The sequence below is a fragment of the Muntiacus reevesi genome, chromosome 2 (genome assembly GCF_963930625.1).
Source record: "Muntiacus reevesi chromosome 2, mMunRee1.1, whole genome shotgun sequence".
In the NCBI taxonomy this organism is placed as follows: Eukaryota; Metazoa; Chordata; class Mammalia; order Artiodactyla; family Cervidae; genus Muntiacus; species Muntiacus reevesi.
In genome coordinates this window covers 251,800,350-251,821,152 of record NC_089250.1, presented here as the reverse complement: position 1 = coordinate 251,821,152, position 20,803 = coordinate 251,800,350, and the positions used below count along the sequence as shown (strand labels likewise).

General features: G+C 42.8%; 1 protein-coding gene and 1 non-coding gene across 2 annotated transcripts; both read left to right on the top strand.

Annotated features, from left to right (window-relative positions):
* Positions 1-4,756: 4,756 nt before the first annotated feature.
* Positions 4,757-4,829, top strand: TRNAG-CCC (transfer RNA glycine (anticodon CCC)). Its single transcript has one exon. It is a non-coding gene; the product is annotated as a tRNA-Gly (tRNA).
* Positions 4,830-13,565: 8,736 nt separating this feature from the next.
* On the top strand, positions 13,566-14,741 carry CHST4 (carbohydrate sulfotransferase 4). Its single transcript, XM_065920547.1, has one exon. It carries the CDS (start codon positions 13,566-13,568, stop codon positions 14,739-14,741), a length of 1,176 nt encoding a protein of 391 aa, XP_065776619.1.
* The last annotated feature ends 6,062 nt before the right edge of the window (positions 14,742-20,803 follow it).

Sequence of the window (20,803 nt, the reverse complement as noted above, 5' to 3'; positions counted from 1 at the left end):
CCGCCAGGGGATCTTCCTGACCCAAGGATCAAACCTACAACTCCTAATGTCTCCTGCACTGGCAGGCAGGTTCTTTACCACTAGCATGCCACCCAGGAAGCCCCCATTGCTGTCATGTAGCCACTATCACTCTCCAACCCTGCTCCTACATGATCTCAATACCCTTACAGACAATCCTTCCAAAACACTAATTTCTAAAATCTTTGACCTCCTCTCCTCCAAACATCTGTCCTCCATTTTAGCCCATTTATTCCCTTTGTATCCCTGATGCTCCTCCTAGCTCACTTAGATTCTGTGTCTGTTATTATAATCAATCCTTCAAATACAACCTTGGTTCTCTTTCCAAGTACAATTCACTGTACTTTGCTGATAGAACATAAGTCTTTTAATTAAATCTGACCTTCTTCCCCTATACATGCACAAGTGTAGCAGCTGAACATGACTGGAAAATTCACATCTCTCTGCTGACTGCTCTCACTTTCAGTTTATGACTGCTCACCTTAAAAAGGCCTTCAATGTCACTCATCAATTCTACTTACATTATCCTGGCATGGTTATTGAACCATTCTCAAAGACAGCCATTCCAGAACTCCCCCTCTCTTCAAAATTTCCATAACATCTTCCTTATCCTAAGATGACAACCTTGTCTCTTAGTTCACCAGAAAAAAACAACAAAAAGATGAAAAAGTCCAGAAGGTCTCCACCTCCCTGCATCCATGCTCATGCACTCTGCCTTCCCTCCTATTAATAATGATTAACATTTGCTGTTGTTGTTGTTGTTTAGTTGCTAAGTCGTGTCTGATTCTTTTTGACCCCATGAACTGCAACAATGATGAACAGTATGTGCTCCTCCACCTGTGTACACCTGGTTCTATCATTCCAACCTGTTCTCTCTCTACTGGACCATTTTCCATCAGTAAAGAAACAAGCGGTTACTTATCTCATCTTTAAAAACAACAACTGACTCTTGACCTCACTTCTCTAACTACAAGCCCATTTCTCCTCCCTTTTAGACAGTAAGAATTGGCATCTCCAACCCTTTCCTCTATCAGATTTTCATGCTTGGACTCCACAGAATGTCCTCTTGTCAGGATCATTAATGACATCCACATTGCTATATCTACTGGTCAGTATCTATCCTTAATCTTTCTGAAGGTTTAAATGCAATTGATTACTCCTTTCTCCCTGAAACATTTTCTTCTCTTGGCTACCAGGGCACCACACATACTCCATGGCATTATATGTGTGTGTGTGTGTGTGTGTGTGTGTGTGTGTATATTTCCAACTTCCTGATCAGCATTCCCACCTGGTTGTCCAACAGGCATCTTGAACTTAACACATCCAAAATAAAATTCCTGATTTCTATCCCCAAATCTAATTCATTTTTTTTATGGCAACCATACCCTTGAGTCAGCCTTGACTCCTCTCTTGCTTTCACTCCCATATCTGATCCATCACTGAATTGGTTGACTCTACTTTTAAAAATATATGTTTTAATAGATATTTTAGGATCTACTAACTCCACTGCTTTTACCCTGATCTGACACACTGGTCTCTTGATTCGCCTCCTAGCTGACCTCTCAGTTCTGCCCTTGATCCTCTTATGGTTTATTCCCCTCCCTGTAACCCAAATGATCCCGTTAGAATATGTTATTCTTAAACTTATACCCTCAAGTAGCTTCCCATTTCAACCTAAGTGAGAGTCAAACTCCAACTAACAGGGACTCCTACACAATTTGTTCCATCCTGCCTTTGTTACCTCTCAACTCCTCTTTCATACCGTCCTGCTTCCTCACTGTGATCAGTCACACAGCTTTCCTTGTGATTTCTAGCTTAGCACCTCTGCACTTGCCTGTTCCTTTTGCCCAGAATGGTCTTTCCTCGGGTATTTTCCTTACCTCCTTTAGGTCCCCACCAAAATGCTACTTTCCCTGACCTTTCTATTAAAATCTGGGACTTCCCTGGTGGTCAAGTGGTTAAGAATCCACCTGGCAATGCAGGGGACACGGGTTCGATCCTTGATCCAGGAAGATCCTACATGCCGCGGAATAACTAAGCCCATGCACTACAACTAATGAGCCTGAGCGCTAGAGCCTGTGAGCTGCAATGAAAACCCCCAATCACCATAACGAGAGAAATCCGTGCACAGCAACAAAGACCCAGCGCAGTCAAAAATAAACAAATAAATAAACCTTCTTTTCAAAATAAAAGTTGATCACAATCTCTTTTTTCCTTATTTTTCTCCATAGCACTTATCACGAGCTCATACACTACACACATTTTATTTGTGTTTGTCTCCCACGCAACAGACTTCAAACTCTACAGACACAGAGCATTTTTTCTGATTTGTTTCCTGCTGTTTTCAGGGACTAGAGTAGTGCCTGGAGTGTTAGAGATGCCCAAAAAGTATTTTTGGAATATATCACATGAAGGAGATTATGATGGAGCGTTGAAAGGCAACAGCACTTTTTAGAAAATGCTTAACGGCATGCTGAGTTTTCTTCTCGTCCATAATGAGCTCCACTGCAGCGTTTCCATCAGAAAAGTGACAGGGATCAGACCTAGACAAAGAAAGATCAGTCTAGCCACAGGGTGGAGCAGAGACTGGAGGGGTGGGATTGGGGGTGGAAGGAATACTTGAGAGGATGTTGGCAGAAATTCAAGTTAGAAAAATTGAGAGCCTGAGCAAAGATAGAGGCTATGGACATAAAGAGAAAGGGAGTGAATTTGACAGTTACTTAGGGGCAGAAGAGACAGACCCTGGTGATCAATGTGATATGTGGAATACAGACCACCAGAAGACACCCTTTTATTCTCCCCAGATTTCACCCCCAGAAACACCTAGACTGGGTCATTATGGATCACCTGTAGCAGTCTCTGCAGATTTTTGAAAGCCTGGAGCTAAAATTCTTAAATCCCACCCTGTCCTAATTCCAAGTAAGGCACAGTCTAACAACATCAAGCTCCTGAACCACTAAGAATTTACAGGTTTGGGCTTTACCAGGAACTCCTGGCTCTATTTCCCATTTTCTCACCCACTCTGTCTTCCCTGTTAAGGAAACTCAAGAAAGCAAGAACCACCAAGAAACTTAAAACCATGTTTACTTTTTACCTTCTACTGACCTACCTTAATTCGGCTTGTTCTCACACTGTTGACATAGATACTTCACAGATGCAGAGAGATAAGGGCTATCCTATTGCCAGGGAACCCCCACTCAGGGCCCAGTTCAAGGAAGCAAGTGCTATTGATGGCAGTGGTCCTTTTGATAATAGGATTTATAGTAACAAAGATTCCCTTCCTGGCATACTTCTTCAGAAGGTCTTGGCTTCCCAGGATGCTAAAGTCCAACTACTATAGTCTATACATGCTAGGCCAAAACAGAAAGCTCTAGTCCTCCAGAACTCATTCTTTAAGCCCAACCCCTTAGCCAATTTCATAATTGGGACTGACATCAGGGTTTGTTAAGCCACACAGGGCAGTCGACCAATGGAGGGAGTTTAACGTCACTTAAGTTTCAGACCTTAACATCCACATTGCAGGCTGCTACATACTGAGTGAAAAGAGGCAAGCTGGAGCCCCCACATGAAAAGGAACACAAGGAAAACTGGACTGTCCTTTCAGTGTCACCATGGACAGGAAAAACAAGTAGCCAAGTACATCAGTGAAGAAACTCCAACCCTAGTACACAAGGAGTGATGGTCTGGGTGAAGGTAGCAGGTATGGGTAGTGTAACTGGCACAGGGCTTTCTCCTTGATTCTGAGAAAATCAGACTTTATTTCAGGGGCTGACCCAGGATCTCTTCACCATTCAGGTGGGTCCCCAGACTGTAAAAATCCAAGAGCAACTGTTAGAGTTCAGAGCTCTGCTGTATATAGTCCATGGGAGACAACTGGCCCCACAAATCACAGTTTGAGAAGCACCTGAAGGGCATGCAGGCTTCTGTAGAGATCCTTAACTTGGGACCTCCTTGAACCTGAATATGATTTTGTGTTTGTATGATGAGCACATGTGTACTTTATTTAGAGAGAAGGTCATCATCAGATTCTCAGAGACTTAAGAAAGAGACTGGATCTGTACAACCTTAACTCCATTTTCCAAAATGGTAAAATTAGCCACACTTCAAGTGTTCAATGTCCACATGTGGTAGTGGTCACCGTATCTGTGCAGAAACATTTCCTCACCACAGAAAGTTCTACTGGACAGTGCTGTCTTAAAGAAATGGTCCATGGGATAATAGGAAGATAATATTACCTGATGAATAAGCCTGGGCTTTGAACTCAGACCTGAGGTGGAGTTCAGACTCTGCCACGATAAACCATGTAACTGTGGATACATTGTTTAGCTTCTCCAAACCTCTATTCATCACCTGGAAATTATGGAATTTACCTCCCAAGGCCATGGCAAAGACTAAAGGTGAAAACCCAAATAAGTGTGAAGTACAGTACCTGGTTTGTAGCAAGATCTCAATGAGTGATAGCTATAATGGTCTTCATAGTCTTCATGCTCCATAATTCCTTATTGGGAATGCCCTCTGTTTTGGATACCCTAAGTTTTTTATTAATTACTGTGAATACCTATTTCTTAACTACTGCTTCCAGCCTGCCTTTCTAGAAGTTATTCCTAACAGATTTCTGAGTCACAAATGAAAGAGGCTAAGATCTGTGTATCGACACATGTAAGGAAGGAGGTGAGAACGGCTACTTCTACCCAGGACTATGTGAGGTGCTTCATTAGTCGTTAAAATCAGTGCGACTTCCCTGGTGGTCCAATGGCTAAGACGCTGTGTTCCCAATGCAGGGGGCCTAGGTTTGATCCCTAGTCAGGGAAATAGACCCCATATGCCGCAATTAAAAGACCCTGCATGCTGCAACAAAGATCAAAGATCCCATGTGTCGCAGCTAAGACCTGGCATGGTCAAATATTAATAAACAAAAATTTTTTAAAAAATCATTAAGATCACCATATTTGCCACAGTGTTATACAGTGTTATATGTAATAATGAAAAACTGGATATATTACACAGTAATAAAAAACAAACCAAAAAAAATCCATAATTGCATGTAACAATGTGATGCATCTTACAAGGATAACATGAAACGAAAAAAGCAAATCTCAAAAGAATACATGTGGTATAATTCTACCTAGAAAGAGGTCAAACTGGGGAAAATTCAATTGTGCTGCTGTAAGGAGGAACAAGGAACTGCCTACCATGGAAGTGGTCACCTCTGAGTGATGAGGGGAGGGATACTGAGGCAGCTTTGGCAATGTTCTGTTTCTTGTTGTTTTTTTTTTCTCCTAGAGTGGTAGTTCCTTTATACTATTTGTTAAATTGTACCTTTATGTCCTAATTTTAATTCATAATTTAAAATATTTCAAAATAAAGACAAAAGGAAAATAAATATAAAACTACATTTTCAATGTGATCTCAATTATACAGATGTCTGCAGGCACGGGAAAAATGATCAACAGTGCTCTTCTCTGGGCAGCAAAATGTAAAGAGATTTATGCTGTCTTCTTTATACATTTCGCATTTTTCAGATTTTTTATAATTAACGAGTATTACTTTTACAATAAGAATAAAAGCAGAACTACTGACCGCCAGTTTTGCCCTTCAATTTGTATCTCTGCAGTGGTAGAGTCACTTTGAGGAAGAGAAATTTCTCTTCCACCTGCTAGAGAGAAACAGGAAGGAAGCTAGGGTCACACTACTGAAATCAATACAAGGCACCACCACAGGTCTGCTTATTCGTGTTGATGATGGGCCTTCAGGGGCTCAGCTGATGGAAACCAGAAAAGATACTACTGCCTATCTTATCCCAGAACCCACACAACTCTGCCTATTCTCTCTCTTTCAAGGACTTGGAAAATGAGCCAACAGCTGAGAAAGAAAAAAGAGACATTATTACGATTCAATAATAACTACCACTTTTAAACTCATCATTGTCCTAACAGGGGCTTCCCTGGTAACAGGGGCTTCCTTGGTAGTTCAAACGGTAAAGAATCTGCCTGCAATGTGGGAGACATAGGTATGAACCCTGAGTCAGGAAGATCCCCTGGAGAAGGGAATGGTGTAATATTGTGTTAGGGTTGTTACATGCATTAATTCAATCCTAACATTCACAAGCATTCTATTAGGTGACTATATATTTTGTGCTGATATTCTAGGGTTGGGGAGGTGGAATGACTTGTCCAGATGTCTGACCCCAAACCAGTTGCTCTCACTCCACCACGATTTATCTTTACTCCTGTACATGTTGTAAAGAGCTTCCACATCTTTTTTTCCCCTACTCCTAGCCAAGATGAGCCAAGTGAAATGTAGGTTCCATTTCCCCAGAGAATGACAACTCATTTAATTCCACAACAAACTCACCACCAGGAAGAAGGGACTATATAAAGGTCTGTGTCAATTACACAGTGATTGTACAATTCATAACATGTCAAATCCAGTGGCTGAACCTATGATTATGACAAAGAATATACAGTGGAAGAGGCCCTTTGCCTGCCAAGAAAGAGAAGTCAGTCTGTGCCAGTGCTGCACTACCTGCGACTTCTCTCCTGGATCTCCCTTCTCCACGAAAGGGAGCAGATGTCTGTCAGATGGTTTCTGAATTAAATTCCTGGAAACTATACAGGCTATTTTTCATGGCTGACTCAAGGCTTGGGAAATCTGGTGTGTTGCCTTATATAATTCGGCCTTTGACCTGAAGACCTCCCTTTAGTGATCTGCATTTTCTCACCTGTACAATCATCTCTTCCTCTATATCCACAGGTGAACTGGTTTCAGGACTCTCACTGAAGCCATGCTCTAGTCCCTTAGAGAGAATGGTGTAGTCTCTGCTTATAACCTATACACATCCTCCTGTGTACTTTAAATAATCTCGAGTTTACTTGTAATAGAATGCAAATGCTATGTAAATAGCTGTAAATACACGGTAAATGCTATAAAAATAGTTGCCTGTGCCTGGCAAATTTAAGTTTTACTATGTGCTATGTAGAAGGCAATGGCACCCCACTCCAGTATTCTTGCCTGGGAAATCCCATGGACGGAGGAGCCTAGTAGGCTAGTAGTAGTCCATGGGGCCGCTAAGAGTCGGACACGACTGGGCGACTTCACTTTCACTCTTCACTTTCATGCACTCGAGAAGGAACTGACTGCCCACTCCAGTATTCTTGCCTGGAGAATCCCAGGGATGGGAGCCTGGTGGGCTGCCATCTATGGGGTCGCACAGAGTCAGACACGACTGACGCGACTTAGCAGCAGCATGTAGAACTTATTGGCAAAAAAAAAATTTTCTGCACATTTTTAACCAAGGTTGTTTGACCCCTCAGATGGAGAAGCTAAGGACAAGGTGAGCTGACTGTACTTAGTGTCTGTGATTAGATAATAGGCCATCATGACAAGCCTGTAATTTCCTGAGGCATTTTTTTTATTTAGTTATTTTGGGACATTTTATAATTCACTCTTTAGAATATTTTGTAAATGGCAACTAAAACCCATTTTTAACAAATACCTATAAACAACCCAGTGTTAAAAATAAGGAAGCAAAAAAAAAAATATTGCCCAAACTCTGAGGTCACTGACACTGTTTTTGGAGAGAAGTCGAACAACCACTGAATGCACGCCCCCTCCCAGCCCCTTTCAGACAGAAAGGTCTGTGGTTCCTATGCACTGTGGTGGGGGGAGGTAGTAGTCATTTTTTAAAATAACTTTTATTCAATTTACTTAGTAAATTGAATTATTTGTAATTAACTAATTACAATTAATTCATATTAATTTATTTAATAATTTGGGTGAGTGACTTTTCCATGTTTAAGTTAACTGAATAAAAAAATTCAGCTAAACTGAGTCACTTTGCTGTAAATCCAACTATACTTCAATTAAAAAAATTTTTTTCAATTTGGTTATTGCTTTATACTCACAACAATCATGTAAATTAGTTCAAAGTAGTTGCATGATTTGCCCAAGTACACACAGCTAGTTAGAAGCTATAATCTTTTATAATAACATTTTTTTTCCTTGAGGGGGAAATTTCCCATACCCCAACTAAAGGCCATTACATCTACCTCCTCCCATAGAATGAGTTACTACATCTAGGCAGGACATCTAGTTATTGCCTTGTACAAGAAGGGTGAAGATGGTGAAAAAACACAGAAGCCAAACAAACTTATCCCCATAAATACAGTGGGGTGAGCAGGAAGGTACAACCCAGAAATACCTTCTAGGTTTTCTCTCCTCTTTTTGCAACAGAGATTAAGAGTAAGGTATCACACTGGGTCATTTTGGCTGTCATTGTCCTGTGACTTCCCTATCAACCTCAAGTACTTCTGGAGTCCCCTTCCTTTCTCCACTTCGCCTTAAGAGAGTTAACCTTTCCTCTGTCTTCAAGGAATTTAGCATCCAGCATCACCTTCCAGTTGTGGGAGAGAATACTTCCTCCTTTGTTTCTCCAGGCCCGGCCCATTCAAGCAGCATCTCCCCACCCCTCGAGTCTCTTAGAGTTAAAAGCTGCTGGGATCACACCTCCCTGGCAGCCAGTGCTTTCTTAACCCTGTCTTGGAAGGTGGGTGATTTTGGGCCAGAGGAAGAAGACAGTGAAATGTGCTCTGAGTAGGGATGGTTATGCAAGATTTGAGGAGGAGAAGGAAGCTGAGAGAGGAGCTGGTGAGTCAGAGGAAAAAAGCTGCACAACTTGGCTGGCAGAGCCTTCAGAGCAGTGGAGAAGCCCAAGACGTTAACAAGGTAAGGAGAAAATTTCCCGTGTACACCTCCAGAGCAGGGCCATTATTCCTAGGTCCTTGGAGTGGAGTTTCAGATAACATGGGGCAACTAAGCCGGGCACTTCTTTGTGAATGGCAGATAGGAGGTGCTGGAGAGGGGCTGGATCAGAATCACCTGGATAATCTTCTTCAAAAGCACAAGTTGCCTGCCAGCAGCTCTCCTAACCCCACCCACCCCCATCCCTAAGAAAGAGCCTAGAAAATGAGTGGGGCTATTCCGATGTATACTTTACAGCTGGTTCGTCTTACTTATTCCGATGCTGACTTCTGTGTTTCCTGTAGCTTCTCCTCTGCTCAGGTACTGGGAAGTGAGGACCAGAGGTGCTAGAAACTACAGATTTTCTCTAGCTCAGCTGCGATTAAGTGTGATAACTGAATTCTCAGATCTGGAACACAAAATATCCAGGTCTAATCAGGTGGGGCTGTTTTTATCACTGAGAATTAAAGTTCACTTATTCGGAAATATGGAGGTGTGGCTCATCACTGTTCTACGTGAGGTATTTAATTGGACTGTTGTCATTACTGTGGCTAGAAGGGCTTTCAAAGTTGTGGAGCTCCATTCCAACGTAAAATAAGATTAAATTATGAGGCCAGTGAGTTAGCCAAGGTAGAAGAGACTTCTGTCTTGTAAGGCTGCGGACGAGTCTGGAACTTCTAACTGGAAGTAAAATACCTTTTTTAAATTAAAAAAAAAAATTTATTTATTTTGGGTCTTCTGGCTACTCGCTAGTTGTGGTGCTTAGGCTTCTCACTGTGGTGGCTTCTCTTGTGGCAGAGCACGGGCTCTAGGGGCACGGGCTTCAGCAGTTGCCGCACAGGGGCTCATCAGTCACGGCTCATGGGCTCTAGAGCACAGGTTCGGTAGTTGCAGCACCCTGGCTTAGTTGCTCTAATGCCTATGAGATCTTCCCAGATCAGGGGATCCAACCTGTATCTCCTGCATTGGCGGGTGGGTTCTTTACCACTGGGCCATCAAGGAAGCCCCACGTGGACTGTTTTTAAAGTCTTTATTGAATGTGTTACAACACTGCTTCTGTGTTATGTTTTGGTTTTCTGGCCACAAGGCATATTGGATCTTAGCTGCCCGAACAGGGATCGAACCTGACCCCCTGCCTAGGAAGGCAAAGTCTTTACCACAGGACTGCCAAGGAAGTCCCAATATAGTGTTTATTTTTTTCTTTTATTTATTTATTTTTGGTTGCACAGGGTCTTTGTTGCTGCACTTGGGCTTTCTCTACTTGCATAAGTGGGGGCTACTCTTTGTTGTGGTACTCAGGCTTCCTCATTGCAGTGGCTTCTTTTGCCGCAAAGCACAGGCTCTAGGCATGCTGGCTTCAGTAGTTGAGGCACACAGGCTTGGTTGCTCTGCAGCATGTGGAATCTTCTCAGATCAGGAGTCAAACCCATGTCCTGTGAATTGGCAGGCTGATTCTCATCCACTGCACCACCAGGAAAGACTCCAATATGTTTTTAAATTACGTTTTTTGGAAGGAGATGATAGGCTGTGCTGAGTGTTTTTTTCCTTCTACTTTCTTCTCTTACTAACAAACCCAGGGAAGTTCTGTGAGTAGTCTATTGCCCTTCGATGGGACTTTAATTTCTTATTAATAAATATTTTTTTAATGATGCTCGTGGTTTTTACCCCCTTAGTTCTAAATAATACATGCTCTGTATAGAACCTATTTTTTTGGAGTTAAGTTCACTGTGCCATATTGCTTCTAAACTAAGGTTCTGACTTAATATCTTGCTCCTTGCAGTTGAGATAGTATTGGTTTTGTACTCAATATTCAATAAAATCATCTAAATTTTAGTAACTAATATGCGTTCGATCCCTGGACCAGGAAGATCCTCTGGAGGAGGAAATGACAACCCACTCCAGTATCCTTGCCTGGAGAATCCCATGGACAGTGGAGCCTGGCAGGCTACAGTCCATGAGGGCGCAAAGAGTGGACATGACTGAAGTGACTCAGCATGTGTGCACACATGCCACTTCTCACACTCATTTATTTAGTTATTTGTTCAACAAGTGTTTAATGAGCCCTAATCAGTTGTGTGTTTTATGTGCCAGTAAACAAGATAAGACATAGCATTTACCTTTAAGTAATAGCAACTCAGTGAGAGATATTCATCCTCCACTGTACTACAGGTCCTTCCCCTGTGGCTCAGTTGGTAAAGAATCTGCCTGCAATGCGGGAGACCTGGGTTCAATCCCTAGGTTAGGAAGATCCCCTGGAGGAGGAAAAGGCTACTCACTCCAGTATTCTGGCCTAGAGGATTCCATGGACTCTACAGCCCATGGGGTCGCAAAGAGTCGGACATGACTGAGCAACTTTCACTTCACTTAACTGTACTACAGAGAAAGAGAGAGATGGATGAGAATGGAAAGTTCGGGGGAAAACTAAATCTTGGGAGGAAATAAGATAGCTTTCAGGGAGAAAGCTGAGAGGTGGGCAGAATCTTGAGGAAAGAGTGGTTATCTTGCAAATGTCTCAGAGCTTGTAAACAATGGGACAGGGGCTTCCCTGGTGGCTCAGTGGTAAAGAATCCACCTGTCAATGCAGGAGACACGGGGTTCCCTCCCTGGTCTGGGAAGATCCCACTTGCTGCGGAGCAACTAAGTCCATGTGCCAAAACTACTAAGCCAGTGCTTTAAAATCCGGGAGCCACAACTACAGAAGGCCATCAGCCCTAGAGCCCATGCCCCACAACAAGAGAAGCCACCACAATAAGAAACCTGTGCACCACAATTAGAGAGTAGCCTCTACTCACTGCAACTAGAGAAAAGCCCTCGCAGCAACGAAGACCCAGCACAGCCAAAGATAAATTAAATTACTAACAATAAATAACAGGGTAAGTTGGAAGAACTGGAAGTAAAATCCAGAACCTAAGGTGTCAGAAAGGGAAGGGAGTGACAGGAGATCTAAGATCGAATTATGTAGATCGAATTTATGTAGGTAATCCCCAAACATTAGAAATGGGGATTTAATCCTATATGTGTCAGAAAGCTATTGAAGGGCTTTAAGGAAGGGAGCGACAGGCTTGTGCTTTAAAAAGACAGATTTAAAAAAAAAAAGATAGATTTTGGTAGCAGTGAATGAAGTGGAGAGCTGAGGGAGAGAACGGAGAGACAGAAGTGAGAGGTTACCTACTATAAAAGCCAGGCTAGAGATGAGCAGACTCAGGATTAGATAACAGGGAGGGCAGGGTTCAAGCATGCATCAAATAGCCAGAAAACAACACTCAGGAAGGTGCACTAGGGACCTCTCATACATGCTTCCCAACCTCAAGGAGGGTCTACAGTGGAGGTTAGTGTAGGACAGCCAGGGAGGGGTGATGGTTAGATGAGAGGAGATTGCCATGAAAAGCCTTCAGTTTCCTGTTCTTTCTGGGCTGCCTCTACACTGATTCCAGTGACTGCAGAGATGATCTTTCCCTGAGACACACCTTCAGGGGTCTCTGGCTGAGCTCATCAGCCCCATTATGGGTTGCTTAGATCCAGGTTGTATCCAGATCCCAGTGACAAGAGATGGGATTCACTTTACAAAAGCATACTTTCCTGCTGGCCAGGGAAATTGCTCATGCAAAGAAAAAACAGAGAAAGTAAGTGAGAGGGTTCCCTTGGCAGTCCCTGAAAACTGTGGCCAATTAAAGCCTGAGGACAACCGGGGACGAGTCTGAAGGCCAGGCTCCAGCTCTGGGTAAGAATGGGCATGAGGTCAGGAACCACAGGCAGGCAAGGAGTGCTCAGAGCATGTAGCCCACTCTGGACCCTGAGCTGGCCCGAAGCCACATGGGGGCAGGAGGTGGACTTTTAAAAGGTTCATGTAACCAGTCTCTAGGAAATGTTAGCTTTTTCCTGAGCTGATTATAGGCCCTGCCTATAAAATTCTAGCCTTATATTTCTACACAGGTCAAGTTCTTTCCTTTCTCTTTCACTCCATTAATTCCTATCTTTGTTCCAAACTTTTCCTCATACTCATATTGTCTTTGGGAGAAGGTCAGTTCCTCAATACTTGGCTCAATTCTTGAGTCATTATCAAACATGGCTTAGTTTCTAATCATTTCCTCTTGGGCTCAAGCTCAAAAGAACTAGGTCCTGTTCTTAGCTGGTCCTGCTCTAACCTTTAGGGCTAAGACAGGAATCACTATTCATTGACATGTTCCTGGCATATAACAATGTGCTTTTTTTTGGCACCTGGGAGAGATGATCCTCACTGGATCTGTTGGCAAATGTGGAGGAAATGCATTGTTGTCATGAATGGAAAAGAAAGTTTTCTGGGCCACTGCCACTTAATGTTTGACTGAGGTCATCACACACTTCCCAGAAGGTTTAGGGGACTTCCAAGGGAAGCCCATGGGCTGGCAAAGCATGTTCTACCTCTTCAGGAAGCAAGCCATAAACTCCAAGAGTCACATCTGTGGCTGTCCAATTCCTCCTCTAAAATCTGCTCCTTAAAATCTCTGGAGCTCTAGACACAGACAATGGCTTATAATCAGTATGAAGCCTAACTGGACAACAGATACCAAAGGTACACATACCCATACTCGCTGACTCGGCAATTCCGCTTCTTGGGAGTTAGCTTACATGCTTGGATAAAGATGTGTGAACATAAAGGTCATTACTGAAAGCTCTAAAATGGCCAAAGACTGGAAACAACCCCAAGCTCACCAATGAGGACACTGGTTAAATACTGATAAATTGTGGTACATCTGTACAATACAATTCTATGTTGTGATAGCCTAAAATACCCCTCTGTTTGTTCTTCCATGGTCTATCACTTTAGCATGATACCGCTCAAAAGAATGAAGCTCCTGCTGTTCCTGGCTTCCCAGATGGCCATTTTCATCCTGTTCATCCTTGTGTACTCCCACGACGACAACTCCCTGCAGGTGAAGGAGGAACCCAAGCCCCCTCACGTGCATGTGCTGGTCCTGTCTTCATGGCGCTCTGGCTCCTCTTTTGTAGGGCAGCTTTTTGGACAGCACCCAGATGTCTTCTACCTGATGGAGCCCGCCTGGCATGTGTGGATGACCTTCACACAAAGCACAGCCCAGAGGCTGCATATGGCTGTGCGGGACCTCATTCGGGCTGTCTTTCTGTGTGACATGAGCGTCTTTGATGCCTACATGAATCCTGGCCCCCGGAAACAGTCCAGCCTATTCCAGTGGGACGGCAGCCGGGCCCTGTGTTCCCCACCTGCCTGCAACCTCTTCCCACGAGATAAGATCATACCCCAGGCCCACTGCAGGATTCTGTGCCACCAGCAGCCCTTCGAGGTGGTGGAGGAGGCCTGCCGCAGCTACAGCCATGTGGTGCTCAAGGAGGTGCGCTTCTTCAACCTGCAGGTGCTCTACCCGCTGCTGAGAGACCCTTCCCTCAACCTGCACATTGTGCACCTGGTCCGGGACCCCCGCGCAGTGTTCCGGTCCCGAGAACACACTACGAATGAACTTAAGATTGACAGCCACATTGTGATGGGGCAGCATCGGCAGAAACTCAAGAAGGAGGATCAACCTTACTATGCAATGCAAGTCATCTGCCAAAGCCAGCTGGAGATCTTCAAAGCCGTGCAGTCCTTGCCCAAAGCCCTAAGGCAGCGCTACCTGCTCGTGCGCTATGAGGACTTGGTCCGGGACCCTCTGGCCCAAACTGCCCGAATGTATGAATACGTAGGGCTGAAATTCTTGCCCCGGCTCCAGACTTGGGTACATAATATCACTCGAGGCAAGGGCATGGGTAAGCACGCCTTCCACACAAATGCCAGGAATGCCCTCAATGTCTCTCAGGCCTGGCGCTGGTCCCTGCCTTATAAAAAGGTTTTTCGACTTCAGAAAGTCTGCAGGAATACCATGAACCTGCTGGGTTACCACCTTGTCACATCAGACCAAGAGCAGAAAAACCTGTCGCTGGATCTTCTGTCTACCTGGAGCCCCTACGAGCTGGTCTACCAAGAGAATTAAGGAGGCTCCTTCTCCACCCAGCACCAGCTTCAGTCACGTTAACTGAAGGCTGTTTCTGAGCTTTGACAGTATGTGTCAGTGTATGCGTGAGAATGGGTTTGCCCACACGTGTTCAAGTCGAGAGATCTTTGTGTCTCTGCTCATTTCTAGAAAAGAGACTTGTGAACCTTATGTGAGAAGCACATACCAACCAACAAAACAGAAGTGATGCCTTTCTTCTCTTTTTGGGCTTCCTACCTGTGTATACCTCAGAGATTCTGTGACCTGGGTCCTACATGGTACAAGCAATATCACTGGAGGAGATCCATAAACTCCTCTGTCCACATCTTGCCCAATGGGAAAGGAGAGAAACAGGAAAAATAGGGAAACGGGTCTTCTGCCAAAGAGCCCACCAACACATTCAACAGGCATGTGAACTCTGAGACCTCAGAGCTCCCAGTGGATTCAAAAAGAGAGCAGAGATCAGGGTTGGACGCTTACCTGTGAGACTGCCCATAACAACTGTCAATTATCACAAATATGGAAGAAAATCTCTGCACAACAGAGCAAGCTTTTAAGTTCATGGGGTGGCTGGACCCAATTTGGACACCAGTTCCCCTCAGTGTTTTCCTATTTTAAGCTGTGAAATTGCCATCTGTTAACACTAAAATTTCAAAATAAGATTCTGTTTGGAGTGTACCTTTTTATGCTTTCTAGTTAGTTAGTAGTAAATATTTGTTCTTATGGGACCTTAACTAACAGCTTAATCATCTTTATATATTTCTTTTACTGGAATATTTTACTTTTTAAATTAAAAAAAAATTTTTTTTACTGAAATATAGTTGATTTACAATGTTGTATTAATTTCAGGTGTATAGCACAGTGATTAGGTTTTATATATATATATATTCTCATATTTATAGATTCTTTATAAATACTTTTGCTATTATCTATCACCCACACATAAAACAATATTGTTAAGACAATGTTTGGTTCAGACAATGGACTAAGCATAACTTGGTCAATACTGATCTATACACTGCCCTCTCAAGAATTTGTAGAAAGTAGACAACCGCAGCTAAGCCCACTCGAATGTGAGATGTAAGCTTTAATAATACAGGATGCATCACTCTAGGTTCTAGAGTTCTTTTAGTCTCATGCCGCAGCCAGAGGACCTCAGTTATAACATAACTGGTGCCATTCAGCTCTTCCTGGTCACCTCCCCTGACAAGAAAGGTTGTTTCCTTCAGTCTTTGCAGGATTCCCCACATCTAGTTGTGTATCAAAATCACTTGTTAAAGATGTGTTTTGTCACGTCCGACTTCAGATCTGCTGAAGAGGCTGGGATTCTGTATGTTTGTCACATGACTCTGTAGCTCTTCCACAGCCAGTCTGACAGTGGTACCCCCTGCCCTGGGCAGTAGCACTCTTTGCCTTCTTGCCCCAAGACAGATGACTTCTCCAGTGCCTGCCAAGTATCCAAGCACTTACTCATGAGACAGGTGCTATCCTCAGGTTGGAAGGAATAGGAAGAAGGTCCCTGTGTATCTGAAACTCTGTGTCTGAGTCCTGACTATAAACATTTCTCTTTGTTCACAGCTGAGAGGTACAATCACTTCACCATTCCTTTTGTTCCCACATCCACTTTTGGCATGGTCCTCACTTCATGAAGTTCCCTCCACGTCAGATGGGAATTTTCCCACTCCATTTTGCTCCTGGGCTATGCCACCCCTGAGATGCTTGAGTGAATACCTTTGCCATCTGGGTCTTTGAAGTTAATTTATATGGGTTTTAAATGAGTGAATTTATTCTAATATCTAAACCCATGCCACCCTAGACCCTCCTCAAGAGCCTAGAATCTCTCAGGCATGTGCTTCTTGCCACTACAAACCTTTCAAAACTATAAAAAATTTCCCCAATATTGAAAATAAGGCCACTGCAGTAGGTGATGGTGGAAATAGAGTGAAGACGGTCAGTGAGAGGAAGAGAGAGTGATAGACTTGACCATCTCTGATTTTCCCTCTGAAATTCCAGTCTCTACACTGTCTTAAAGTTAGCAACGTCCTTAGGAACCATCTCTATGGAATGCCAGAGTACAGAGCAGCTTGCTTTTCCATCTCCAAGAGTCACCCCATCTCCAGACAAGGAGAGAGTGAAATCTCAGGATCTTATTTAAAATTAAGATCTACTTTAAAATAGTTTTAAGTTTCCTATATTCCAAGTCTTGGTGTCAGATGAAGTCCATCTTCTTGAAGGACAGTCTTATACATGACCCTATATAGCAGAGGTCCCCAACCTCCAGGCCACAGACTGGTACATCCTATCAGATCAGCAGTAGCATTTGGTTAGAAATAAAGAGCACAATAAATATAATGCACTTGACTCATCCCAAAACCATGCACCCCCACCCCAGTCCATGAAACTGTCTTCCATGAAACTGGTGCCAAAATCCCTGGTGCCGAAAAGATTGAGGACCACGGCTATACTGGAGCCATTGGTGGCTGTTTAGATTTAAATAAGTTAAAATTAAAATGAAATTCAGTTCCTCAGTTGCATTAGCCACATTTCAAGTACTTAATAGCAACGTGTGGCTAATGGCTATTGTACTGGACAGCATAGATATAGGTCATTTCCACCACTGTAAAAGTTCTATCAGATATCTCTGGTCTAAGTTAATTTATATTTGTTTGCAGTATCATATTCTTAACCTCAAACCGCAACCCCCCCAAAAAAGTTTGGAGAATATTTAAATGACATTCTTATGTAAGAATGTGTAGTATAAAATCACACTATATTACCTCTAAAACTGTGACCCAGTGCTGAGCAATATTTAGAGAGCAATGGAATGTCTCCTACTGAAGTGTTCAGGAAGCTGGCACTGGAGTTCAGGGGCGCCAGGGGCAGTATGCTCAATTATGAGACATGGGGAATTTGGAAAGCTGAGAACCCATGATGAGTACAGAGGACTGTGTTCTGCAGAAGAGCTTTACTACTCTGGAGGCATCTGTTCCAGCCCTCTACCCCCGCTAAACAGGGAGGCATTTGTTTGCTTGCCAAGCCTATTTGAGCTGCACAGGATCCAAGGATGAGTTTGAACACATATGACGTTTGAATTTGATTTAAATTTCTTAGGGCTAGTACTCAGGCTTGGGAAATGAGCTATTTCATGTCTAGAGAAACATAATGGCCTGAAATGCCTAATTGCAGGAAAGCAATTGATGATTTTTATAAAACAGCCATACTGGGCAAGTGCCCTAAGCCCACCACTTTGGGGAGAGAAGGGAGCCCCAAAATTTTGAATATGTGTTTGGAGGGTGAGAAAAGGTTAGCTTGGAAACAAAGTGGTGTTGACCGTGTTTCTATGTGGCTTCATTTTCTATATAATGAGAGCAATTGCTAAGTTTTTAAATTACTTTTAATTAAAATTATATTCTTTTCAGCTTATGAATAGTAGTTATACGGAGAAATGAGAAGGTAGAATCAGATTTTTGTGCAAAATCTGTCACTGAATAGTATGTAACATCTTTCTTCTGTAACATCTTTCTTAAAAGAATAGCTTATAATTGTTCTATGTAAATATAAAGCAAAACATAAGTTATTTTCTCTGAGTATGCATATTGTAATGACTCTATTGGATTACTTTCACAGACCAGCAAAGCAAAATTAAAAATAAACATATGTAAGTGACATAGGCCACTAGTATACATCTGGTCAGTACTAGTGGGGGATCCCCAATACCCTGGCATTTCTATTGAGGGCTGGGCCCCTCTCCTGCATAAATGTTCCTATTCATTCAGAGAAAGATTATTTTTTAAAAGCAGTACTGAGGAAAAAGTAAGGACAGATAATCAAAGCAAGGATATTGGATATAGGATTAAGTTAAAGGATTTCTTCATTCATCTCATACATTTGATGGCATGCCAAAGAATGTTCAAGGTGCTGTGGATATAGCAGCAAACACCATAGGCAAAGCCCCTCCTTTCATGCAGATTCTATTTTGGTCTGTTGGGGAGTGGAGGAATAAACAATAAATAAATGTCAGATGGTGATAAGTACTGTGGGGAAGAATAAAGCTGGGTAAGTGTTTGGGAGGTGAGGGAGAGTAATGTTTTAAAAGAGGGCAATAAGGAATATCTTTACTGAGAAAGTGATATTTGAGCGGAGGCATTTTTGGAGCAGAGATCTGGGACAAAGTGCCCCAGTAAATGCCAATGTCAATATGGACAGGACCCATCAGGGTCCAGTGAGAACTTGTTATATGCTTGGTAGTATGCTGAGTATTGTGAAGGTTAAAGAAGTACAGATGTTACAGAAAGAACAGTATGACCAAGAGGTTATGTTTTCATAAACATGTGGACCCTAGAACTGGGTTGTCTGGGTAACTCAGCTGTTACCAGTTCGGTGACCTCAGCAAGTCTCTCAACAACTCATGTCTCAGCTCCCTTAACTGTAGGGTGGGTATAATAATGGCAGTACCGACTCCTTGGAGTTGCCAGGGTAGCTAATGAGTTGATATACAGAACCTGCTTAGAAAGCATCTGGTGCTTATTACTGCTAGCTGTGAATACCTTGGTAACAACACTGGTCTCAGCTCTCAAAGACTGTCTTCCATCATTTCTGGTAACATCCTTATTAAGGTGAAGTTTAACAGCAGATCACAAACCCTTTATTTAAGGCATTTCTGATCATGATACCATTAGGAAATTTATAATTTTCTTACATTCTAGTTTCTCAATATCAGTAGTTCTCAACCAGAGGTGACTCTGCCCCACAAGGGACATGTGGCAACGTCCAAAGACATTTCTGGTTGTCACACTTTGCAGAGGGGACATTTCTGGCACCTAGTGGGGAGGGCCTGGAATGCTGCTAAACCTACAATGACCAGGAAAGCCCTCCCTTAACTAATACATGATTAATACATGAAGGACAAAGAGCTGAAGATTCAAATAAATTTCTCTTACGCCTTCATTCAATTACATTTAGCCTCACTCAAATGGGACACCAGCAGACCAAGTGTTACAACTGCAGTGATGTTATAACCTGGTCTCCTTTGAGAACCACTCAAGTTATCTCAAAGGGAGAAGTGGTAGACACATCATAGCAACAAGAATAGCACCACAGAAGTCTGACATGAGGAAGTGACCGCAGCCAGGCTCCCCGAGATCAGCCAATCATTCACCGGTCAATCTATGCCTTAACTGATCTTTGCTTGTGTCCACCCTAATTCAGTTAACTGTGGCTTGAAGAGAGGGTTTAAAGGCACAAAACAAGGTCACATAGGGCCTTGAGCAAGACAGGCAGACGAATGAAGCCAGATGCAGACTCTGTGCTAGACAAATTAATTGTCTAATGTGTCTGGGAACAGAAGAAACACTGACAGTTGTCAAAAAGTTCCATAGGCACCATGGAATTTAAACCACAAAATCTCACCACCATCACCACCCCCAACCAACAAGCCTTCTGAGATGTTTTTTTCCCTAATTGCCACCCCCATCAAGAAATGTTAATACCACTAACACATGGCATGTCTGTTTTTTTACGGTGGCCCTTTGGAGGGTCCAAAGTTCAGTAATATTTACTCGTTTTTCTGCCTCCCCTAAACCACTTTTTACACCCATGGTAATTTTGACCTTCACTGAGAATGCATGCTTTAGACCACTGTCCCCGATATTTTTTAAGCTCCAGTCCATATAGCTCCTCTCTTTTTTTCCTCATCATATCTTTTCATTTGTCATCTCCCCAAACTATGTTCCTTGTGCTCACCAATGATAGCTGTACCTTGCTCAATAATGACCAAATGTGGTTTTGAAAAATAACGCATATGAGAACAATTTGTAAACTGTAAAGACCATGAAAATCCTGGTTAGTAGTAGTAGTAAAATAATAATACAAGTAACTCTGACTGTTGTCCTCCCTAATCCTAATCCTAATCATTTAAGATGGTCCGGCTTTCCTTGCCAGTTCTCACATCGACTTCTTATGGTCCTGGAAAAACAATAAGGAAGCCAGTTTACAGTCTGTTTGTTTTTTAAGTTTATTTGGTAATAAATGGAACAGGCACATGAAATAGGTTCATAAAGAAT

What these genes read in the sequence shown, in the direction of transcription:
- CHST4 (XM_065920547.1), top strand. Translation starts at nt 13,566, where the DNA reads ATGATACCGCTCAAAAGAATGAAGCTCCTGCTGTTCCTGGCTTCCCAG.